Source organism: Asterias rubens, chromosome 17 (assembly GCF_902459465.1).
Source record: "Asterias rubens chromosome 17, eAstRub1.3, whole genome shotgun sequence".
NCBI classification, from domain to species: Eukaryota; Metazoa; Echinodermata; class Asteroidea; order Forcipulatida; family Asteriidae; genus Asterias; species Asterias rubens.
The window spans coordinates 10563472-10574538 of NC_047078.1; the positions used below are offsets into that span (position 1 = coordinate 10563472).

An 11067-nucleotide genomic window follows, 5' to 3' on the forward strand; every position below is an offset into this window, starting at 1 on the left:
GATGCAACAATGCGCTCGATGGTCTTGCCAATAAACTTCAAATTAGACACCGGTCGGTAGTTAGACAAAGTCTCAACATCTAAACCTGGCTTCTTGATAAGGGGACGAATGTAAGCTGTCTTAAGACTGTCTGGGAAACTACCCTGCTCAAAAGACTTGTTCACAATAGTAGTAATAAGAGGTGCTGCAACATCAATACACTTTTTTTATGAATGTAAATAAGAAATACGAAATGGTTATAAAAGAACGTGTTACTTTGCAGTTAAATGTTGCATGTCAGATTGGTCAGCTATCCAACAAAACAAATTTTCAATCCGGAAGCATGAAGTTCTTCCCCTAAAGTAAGTAAGAAAGTAACCTCAAAGGAAATAAATTGGATTTCCAACACTACGTTGAGGGATAATATATGCAATTGTGGATTGTGCAACTCAATGTCACACGTTGTCCTGTGACAGCGAGGGTGTCAACTGGGTGACTACTGAAATTTGACATCCCACGTGACCCCCAGATGGAAGTCATAACAAGAATGATCAGAAACATTGTAGCTGTTGATACGTGTAAAATGAGCGATGAAATAACAGCAAACTGCAGTCTTCACATTGATATGGAAACCAGAGATCCTTACGACTCACTCGTCAACTGCAAACTAAACTTGGAAATGACAACCAGCTTCATATAACCTCAATGCAAATGACTTCAGAAAGTACAGCTTTGATAAAGAAAGTTTATTTCCCAACAGACTTTTCTGTGTTTTTCCCTTGTATTTTCTTTCACTTCCTTCCTTGTAATATTTTGAGTAACCAGTGCATTTAATTAATTAATTAATTGATAAAACACTAAATAAGGAACTGATTTCATCTAAAATGTAGAGGACATGTCAAGGAAGTTATAAGACTTGGTTGGCAACCTCAATGGTCTATGGTTTGTTTTTGTTTTCCTAAACTTCCTTCTTTGTAGCTAAATCAAGAAATGCCCAAAAACACTGAACTGATGTAATAAACATGTTTTTTATATAAATCATGGAACATTATAAAAACGCAAAGACAATCTATATAATGGTGCATTTGTGCTTTCCATACACCGATGTGTACTTTTCCGAGATCACAGGCATATTACTCGGGTGGGATTCGAACCCACGACATTTGCAATGCTAGAAGTGTCATACCAACTATACTACCAAACGACGTCACATGGCTGATGACGTAACATGGCTTTTCGCGAATATTACCTGACCGTGTCTAAAACGGCGACTTTGGCTACAGATACGGCTATGATCGCGCGAGTTTGTCTACTCTTTAACACTGACATATTCACTGATCTAACCGTAGCTGTTTCGGGCACGTTCTTCTGAAAAGCAGAGCCTATGTTCAAATGTTCGGTTTTTTTTACAATTAATACCCAACATCATGCAAAGTCATTTTAGGTGTGAAGTGAGGTGCATGATTTTCATCAAACGCAACTTGCTGCCGTTTTCGTCCAGGCTGGTATATGAGGCAAAAATAGAGCTCGGGAAAATACTGAGTATACAGTGCTTACACAAACTGGTAAAACCAAAAATTAATATTATTCACCCAAAAATGCGAATTTCCATCAAATAAGGCAACCATACTCGTCCAAAACAAACTTCCCCCCTTCATAAAATTTACTTTAACTCTAACTCGTGATGAAACAAAACACTTGGCTTCCTCCCTAAGAACCAATAATGGCGTTAAAGTTGAAATGACCGACAAAGGCTTTGGTGGCCGGGTCAAAAGGTCCACCCCAGCAGACAACCGTAGCATACAGGGTAGTCCATCGTCCAGAGGGTGTGTTCACTGTATTACTTGGGAGCTGGCGTCCATCATGGGCGACCATATTGGTTGTGTCACTCGGCTGTGTAAAACAAACACAGGTGGAAAAGATTAACGAGAAACTTTGGAACGCTAGGTTGCAGCAGACATACCAGGGCTCAATTTCATAGCGCCAGCTTGAAGGGTAAGCAAATTTCCAAGCTTACCGTAGCAGAAAAAATGCCTAAGGTGCAAGCGTATCTCATTACATAGAGTAAGTACACTCTACTCCTTACTCTATGCTCACAGACTATCAGAAGAACTGGGCGGCCATGTTGCGCGTTTTCTATGGATTTGCATTGTGACGTCATTTATTTTCGTGCGATAAGCACCGGAAGGTTAGCATGCCTTTACGTGTGTGCTTACGGGTAGCAGCGCTATGAAATGGAAATCGTGCAGGAGAGGGGGGAGGGGGGAAGGGGGGGGGGCAGTTATCACAAAATCGGCCGCTACGCAGCGCTATGAAATTGCGCCCTGGTAAAGAAGACCTTTAATCAAATACTCGGTTTGCGCGTGTTGGGTGTGAAGTCAGGTGCATGCTGGTCTAGCGAGCGATCAAGTTCATCGCTAGCTAGACCAGCATGCACCTTTTTCAATAGTTAGTGCTTGCGCAATGGATAGTTGCGAAAAAGTCATGGTTAAGTAGTTCTGAGTTTGCGCACTTTACCAAAAACAGTTGCTGCCACCAACAGTCCTCCGTCACTTTTTAGCATTCAAAAGTCCTCTTTTGTCGTCATTAGGATATTTTCCATTAAATTCAATTAAATTCAAACAATGAAACATTCACTTCTGTGCTCACAATAAGAAAGAACAGAATAATTTTTGACAAAATAAATGTTTAGTAGTACCATAAAAAGCAAAGAGTAAATTAGACTGAAATTTAATTTGTTTCAAAAAGCTTTCCAGGAGTCTTATATTTCCCTTCATCTTACTGTTCCCACTTCCGTCTTGTCTAATGGTGATGTTGTTTTGTGAGTGTGCTTTTATTACCCTTTTTGACGGTATTGTACACTATTGGTAACTTCTCAAAATAGTTGTTAGCGTTAAAACTTACTTGGTAACAAGCAATTTGAGAGCTGTTGATAGTTTGAAACATTCAGAGAAACGACCCCCTCTGAGGAAACGTAGTTTTCGAGAAATAAGTAACTTTCCACTATATTTGAATTTGATTTCCAGAACTCAAAATTAAATTTTGCGGTCCCAAAATCAAGCAATTGAAAGCATTCAACTTTGTGTGGCAAGGGTGTTTTTTCTTGCATTACATTATCTCGCAACTTCGACAACCAATTCAGTTCAAATTTGCACAGGTTTATTACTGTGTGCATATGTTGAGATACACAAAAGGAGAAGACTGGTCTGCGACATTACCAAAGGTTTCCAGTGTCCTTAAACTAATTGAGACATCCAGTTGGTAACGTCTTGATCAAAGACTAACCTCGCAAGGAGACTTGTCACAGATATACTGCACCCAGGAACTTTCACCATCCGACCCAAACACAGTGCTGGTCACGGTGTACCTTGTACCCGTGACAGGAGTAGGGCAGAAGGTAAACTTGAGGTAGGCTTCACTGAGCCGAGGAAGTTTCTGAGCAGCCGACAACAATATCACTTCTGTCAGGTAAATCGTGGTCACTGCAGGGTCAGATTTGTATATACCGCCCTCAGGATAAGAAACTGAGTATTCAAGCTGGTCACTTTCTGGACTTTGCTTCCAGTTCTTCTTCTGGAAGAAAAAAACATAATACGCTTGTTATAAATTTACGAGATTTGAGAGACTAGAGATTCAACATCTGTGAACCAGTTTTCTTTCACTTCATTTCATTTCATTTCGTTTCAAGACAATTGTTTCTATTCCAACAGAGAATCAAAATAATAATAACAAACAACAAGAGATTTGGAAATGGGGGATCACCAGAAAAGCCAAAGCTTGTGGTAGGCATACCCTGACCAACAAAAGCACAATAGACGAACATGAACATTAACGTTCTTAGGCAATGTGATTGGTTGAAGCCACTTTCGTTGTTTCGAACAACGTGCTGATATGTCCGACTACGTCACCCGGAAAACTGAACACGGCGGAAGACTGAAACCGCCACACCGGGTCGACCCCGCTGTGTGGCGGTTTTTTTTTTCCAGGACGAATGTGTGAAGATACATACCCCACGTTTGTCCTAGGAAAGTTGCCTATTTTGTTGTTTAAGGACGAACGTGTGCAGATAATTACCCACGTTTATACTGGAAAAAAAAAACGCCACACCCCGGGGTCGACCTGGGGAAGCTACTCAAACGCACCCCACCCATTGTCTCAATATAAGTGTTCTGCACTCTGTGTTCAAGTGCTTGAATTTATTTTCTCATTTGCATAACGAAACTCGAGAATGACACGTTCGACCTTCGCTGTGTAGTTGTCAATGTTACACTCATGTTGAACATCACAATCCGGCAAGCAGGAAGAGATCCCGTGACACGGAAATGTATTTATTTACAACATTTATTAAAACAAAGCAGCTGGTGAGTGTGTGCCTAACCTGAACCCCCCCCCCCCCAGCCCGAGACATTAACACAATTCTGCGTTAGCTGAACCCGGAAATTACCCAGAAAAAAGAACTGCAGCTCTGTACCGAACACAATGTAATCAGTTAATCCACTATACCTAAATTGTCATTTTTTCTGGCATCTGAAAGTACAGACATTTTGTACAACAAGGGTGTTTTTTTCTTTTACTGTTGTAACTTCGATGACCAATTGAGTCCACATTTTCACAGGTTTGTTATTTTCTGCATAAGAAGGGATCCACCAAGTGAGAATACTGGTATTTGACAATAATTACTAAGCATGTCCAGGGATCGACTTCACAAAGAGTTAGGACTAGACCTAACTTTTGACTCGTCCTCGGAGATATAACAATAAGGATAGTCCTATATAGTTGAGACGAGTAGCTCGTCCAAACTCAAGATAAGGCTTGTCCTGACTCTTTGTGAAATCCACCCCATTGCCTTTAAGTCCGATTAAAACACAAGCTCACCAAAATGAAGCCCCAGTTTTACACGTAAGAAATGTTACAGGGCATTAACATTCCAATATAAACTACAAGGTCAACTGGGTAAATTTGTAAAAATGTGGGTTTGAATAAAGCAGACATTGACTTAAGTGGGACTCGAACCAAAGACCTCTGACTTTTGAAGTCGCATCCCCTTGTGCTCCCCTGGCTGCCACTTCCCAGGTTGTATCGTATTTAGGTGTGATCCATAGCTACACTTGCAGTTAATGGTTGAATGATATGGCTCTTGACTGGCAACCCAGAACAAAAGTTTTGACAAAACAGGGACACCGCTAACATAGGGCCAGATAGCTCAGTTGGTAAAGCACCGACAAGTTCATCCGGAGGGTCGTTGGTTCGAGTCCCACTCTAGTCAAGTTCGCTTTGTTACCGAATTCAAATTTATCCTTACATCTGTTTTAGGTACCAACTCTGCATCCAAGCTGAATGATACAGCGTCCACTGGTCCATTTTGTCCCTTGACGAACAAATCACCGGTCGATGGCCAGGATGGTACGAAGCACCCAGCGTGAGGAACACCTTGCTTGTCGACATTGGTGCACAGTGCGTCTTTTGCGGTCTGAGTATTACACAGGATTATGGAGGGTAAAAGTTTGAGAGGTTTATTAAATATATTTTGTGTTTTGTTTTCGTCAGCATTCTGTAAAGTCATTGTTCGTCTTGTCTCTCTTGAACTTGCCTCGTGATACGCTGTTTGTTGGAGGTGTTTGTGTGTTTGTTTGTCTCAATCTTTTTTGTCAATGCCGTTTTCTACAAGCCCAGGCTTACTCTAGAAACCTCATCGCTCTCGCTCCTCTCTTATTGGGTGCGTTCGTTTAGCTTCCCTGGGTCGACCTCGGTCTGCCCCGGTACGTTCGAATAGCCTTGACGGGGCTCACCTGCTTGTGGAGTGGGTCACTTGGGGGGTGACCTGAGGTACATGCCGTCACCACGAGAGGGCGAGTGTGATAGTTCAATTAGGTTTTGTCAGGGGCTCACCCGAGTGATCACCCGGGGAAGCTAAACGAACGCACCCATTATTTGCTTTTACCTCTTACTATTATTATTATTATTATTATTGTTATTATTTATTCGGCAATTCACATAAAAATACAAAAATACAAAAATTGTATACGTAAAGGATAAAGCTCTTAAAAACATTAAATAGGCCTATATAAATATATACATCTGGATTGGAAAACATTAAAAAGGGAGATACATCAAGATATAAAAAAGGAGGACAGGCAGTAAAAGAGAAGACAAAGTACTACACGACTGAGGACAACAGAAAGACATCAACAATCCAGGTTTGCCATGACTGACAAAAGTGCTACCTTATTGGCAGCATCCACTACGTAGAATTTGACCACGCCCACTACCGCTATCCAGTACGGGTTATTGTTGAGCACAACAGTAACGTTGATACCGTTGTCCTTCATCTGGCCACATAGGTAGCCAATCAGCTGGAAGCTCTCATCTTGCTCTAGGGTAGTCACTTCGGTTGTGATGTACTTGGTGACGACGTCAACGTTGACTGCTTGGGCTGCTGGGGCTGAAAGAGAGGGTCAGAGGTCAAACATAGAGAAAATGTTTACTTACAGCTAAAAGACCTTTACATTGCTGATCTGCATTCTAAAATAGTGTTTAGAATGTCAACACATTTCTAAGCATAAGTTTTGTACCCACCTTTTTTACGCGTTTAAATCTTAAAACTTGTTTAGAATATTTGGTGTGTTCGGATGATACAAACCATCTGAGTTGGTGTCAACATGATAGACATGATAATCATATAAGTGGGTTAAACATTGTTGTTTAAAAAAAGAAGAAAAAAAAGTTACAGTGTATCAAGGTCAAATTCCCTGTACCCATTTACAGTATTGGATGCTATTATTAACTGGTCAAAAAGGAAACATACTACTTTTCATTCTAGCCTAGGATTTGATACATTGATTTGAATGGACGGGGGAGGGGGAGTGAGATGGCCGCACCATTGTCAAGGTCTACTGCACTAGTAAAAAAAACGAAGTTAATAACCTGACAGCTCATGCCTATACGCATTAACGCGTCGGTACAAACTTCTTAATCAATTGTGACAGAAACACTATGACCATTCTCTGCCAAATAATTGAACCAAAATAACATATTTCTTACTTAGCCTACAAAACTAGCCATTCGTCCAAAATTAATATGCATCAGTAGACTTTTGTGCCCGGAACTCTGGTAAGTTTTGCTGTACAAAAAGCAAAAGAAAAAGACATAGGCCTAATATAAAACAACCTGAAACAAATGAATAAGTAAAATCAAATAATGTGCTGAAATTTAACCAAATTGCATTAAATATTCAGCCTACCCTTACAAAAAAGTTCTATAGAACTCTATAGAAGGGTCTATAGAGCTCTATAGAGCTCTATAGAAATCCTGAAAATCTATAGAAAGGCAAAAATAAATCTATAGAATATTATTATTTTCTATAGATGTCTATAGAAATGTGAAGGCAAAATCTCTATAGAGAAAATTCTCTATAGAATTCTCTGTAGTGATATTGCAGTAAAGAAAATGTTCTGTAGAATTCTCTGTAGTGCTATAGCAGTAAAGACAATTTTCTATAGAATTCTCTGTAGTGATATTGCAGTAAAGAAAATTTTCTATAGAATTCTCTGTAGTGCTATTGCAGTAAAGACATTAATGTTCTATAGAATTCTCTGTAGTGCTATATTGCAGTAAAGAAAATGTCCTATAGAATTCTACAAAGCGCTGAATTTCTCTAAAGAGAAAGTCTTCTTTAATAGATTTTGTACTGATTTTTGAAAACCCAAGCTGCTAACTGAGCGAATTGACTAAAATAAACGTTAGATGCGTTTTAATTTGTAATTGTGTAATTCAAGATGCCTATTGCTTTCCCATTTTCTAATCATTCAGCATAACACGAAAAATAGACTGAGTTGTTATCTCCCCCACCCCCACTGCCCTATAAAACTCTATACAATATCTATATACATTTCTATTAAACATTCTATAGAGGTTGCTATAGATGTCTATAGAAATTGTATAGAAAAGTGGCCCAATTTTCTAAAGAAACTCTATAGGTTGTATAGAATTTCTTTAGAAATTGTATAGAAATTGTATAGATTTTGTATAGATATGTGTATAGATATTGTATATATTCTGTATAGAAATTTTATAGAAATTATTTACAAGGGTTCTATACCCTTTTCTATAGAAATTTGTATAGAATTTCTATAGTTTTTCTTTTATAGAATTCTATAGAGTTTTTTTGTAAGGGTATACAACGAAACCCATGTCAATGTTCTGTGTATATATACTTTTGCGCCCGAATATCTTATTATTTTTGCTAACCGAAAAGAAACGAAACAAAAAAACAGAGACAGCATAAAAAACAGAAACGATTTTGGGGGTTGAACAAAGAATTGACCTCCGGAAACGTGCCGGCGCTCTACCAACTGAGCTATCTAGCCCTATATTGGCGGTGTCCCTATTTTGTCAATATCTTTGTTCGGGGGTGAAGACACAGTATACAAAAAATAAGAAAGCAGAAACAGTATACAAAAAATAAACGCATGGTTAGCACAATTATTTATGTTTACTCTTACTTAAAGATATGCTTTGCTTTACTCTATAATACATGTAACTGTCGTTATTCTTTTATGAGGGTAAAGAAATAATTGTATTCTTGAATTGAAATGAATTGAATCTGCTTAAAAACTTAAGGAATTTCGCACTAAATCTTACCTGACACAAAGATCCCTACAAACAGCAGAAGGAAAGACAAGGAGCCCATGATTGCCGGACGTCAACTCTTTCACGTTCTGATAAAGTAGTATGCTGCAGAGGAGTCTCTATCCGTAATTATAGCATGTTTGTGCCAGAATTCACGTGATGGTCGGATCGGGTTTAGGTTTCGGTTGCAAACTTACGGAAGCCTTAGAGTGACATTAAGAGACTCAGATAAAAAAAAAAACAGTCATTGGTTTGACTTGCATTTAAAACTTTTCATTTGTACAAGTCGTAACCATGAGTCATAAGATAAATCTTGTAATTAAGGTGCGAGTCAACACTATTAATGGAATACTAATGCATTTGAAAGTTATCTCATAAAATAGATATGACTGGTACATGTATGTTCTAAATAAATGGCACTTTTGAATTATACTTATGCAAGGTTATAAAATATTTTCTTAATCTTTATGAGGTGTGATACATTATTTTGGTTCTGACTTATCCTAACGTTAAACAGGATCATGAGATCTAAGATAAGCCATTAGTAGGATTATAAATTTTTTATGGTGGAAATACAATTTATAGTAAATTTTGCGAAAACAGCATGTAATGAATGATACTCTCTAATTGAGTTGGGGTGGTTCTGGAACAAACTTAATTCAAGGATCATACGGTTCTTTTCAGGACCACCCCAACTCAACTACAGAGTCTCAATAATTGGCGTTAAACGCAAACCTTACTGTTAGTTAAGTCAGGTTTAAAAATACTTAATGGGCGTCGTTGCTGAGCGGATACACCGAACTCAAGCTCTAGTGTTTCTGTTCAGCAAAGTGTGGGTTTGAATCCCCGTCGAGGTAATTGTGTCATTGAGCAAGCAATTAACCATAAGCTTCTCTCCACCCGGTGGTAATAATGAGTACCTGCTAGGGCAGAGATGGATCTTGTGATTGGTAAGCTTTGTGCGCTCCATATTTGGAAGCACGGGCTGTACTCTCCCCATGGAGTTGAGAATGATTTAAGGCCAAGTGACCAGGGGTAAACAATGTTGGACGCCCTTCGGGTGTTTAAAACGATCATATAAAAACTACTATTATTATTTGTTTATCTTTTTGAACGGCCCATCCAAGCTACCGTATAATCTTCCAAACAGGGAAATGCCGGCATTTCGCAATGAGGAAAATCCCTTTTCTGGACTACTTGAAATATATGTTTGTTTGTTTTTGTTCTTGCAAGAGACGGGGTCAACTTGTAGTGTTTGGGTTTTTCCATAGTGACCCACTAGCCGAGTCGCGTTTTACCAACCCCGATAGCATTCCTACTTCATTGGCCAATTTTATGAAAATGTTAAAGCAGAACAAACCGCTTCATCCGCTTGACGAGTTTCTTTGATCAAAGAATTAGTGGGGCACAAGTCACATCAATCCAAACTTTGGGTAAGTTTGGCTGGTGGTAACTTTAAAAGATTTTGAGGATTTTGTGTTCGAACTGCCTCTAGCTACCGGGCAATCTCGGTGGTCTAGTTGGTATGACACTGCTTTAAAATGGCAAAGGTTGGGGGGCTCGAATCCCACCCGAGTAAAAAATGCCTGTGATTTTGTTCACGGAACTCGGGAAAGTACCGAGTATACAGTGCTACACACATCGATGTATATGGGTAAAAAACCAACAATTAATATTCTTTATCCCAGATGCAAATTTAACATTTATTCGATTTTGTGTTCGATATTATGGGGCGGTGTACCCGCCCCATTTCCCCGACCTGCCCCATTTCCCCTACGGAACAACTCGTGACCTCATTATCATTAAATGTTAAATCTGTGAAATTTCTTTTAACCATGACCAGTCAGCTAGATGTTTAAATGAGTAAAACTGTTTGGTAAATGTATATTCTAATTTGGCAACCGATAAAGAGAGATACGACCTTTTGAAGAAAAAAAATACATAGTGATCAAAATGGAAAACGCTGGATTCAAGATTAGCCATAATTGAACAGAATACCAACATTTTGCAGATTTGATTGAAAAGAAGAAACCGGATTAAATGACGACAGAGGGCGACATTTTTTTTATCCGGGTGGATGAACACATTGGGTGCGTTCGTTTAGCTGCCCTGGGTCTACCCCGGTGTGTGGCGGTTTTTTTTTTGCCGGGACGAACGTGGGTAATTATCTGCACACTATTGTCCTGGAAAGAAAAAAACCCACACGACGGGGTCGACACAGGGAAGCTAAACGAACGCACCCATAGCTTCTACTCCTGCCTTTCACCTGTATGGACCCCCGTGGTTACGCGAGTTTCCTCTCCATTGGTATGTCCAGGCATACGCGTTGCAGTGGTCTGGGTATACGGCCGATACCCAAAACATATTTTCAAGTACAGGGTAACAGTAAGCTTAGCTTTGCTCGAAGGTCTTATATTGGTTTGTGACTAATAGAAGTTTGTAAGGTATTAACTTTCAAAA

The 11067-nt window shown here is 39.3% G+C and overlaps 1 protein-coding gene across 1 annotated transcript; it reads right to left on the reverse strand.

Annotated features, from left to right (window-relative positions):
- Positions 1–1292: 1292 nt before the first annotated feature.
- Positions 1293–8745, reverse strand: LOC117301444. Its single transcript, XM_033785433.1, has 5 exons — positions 8620–8745; positions 6204–6421; positions 5282–5449; positions 3265–3552; positions 1293–1872 (listed from the first exon to the last, which is right to left on the reverse strand). The coding sequence occupies exons 1-5, from the start codon at positions 8666–8668 to the stop codon at positions 1690–1692; spliced, it is 906 nt and encodes a 301-aa protein (XP_033641324.1). The 5' UTR covers positions 8669–8745; the 3' UTR covers positions 1293–1689.
- Between the last annotated feature and the right edge of the window lie 2322 nt (positions 8746–11067).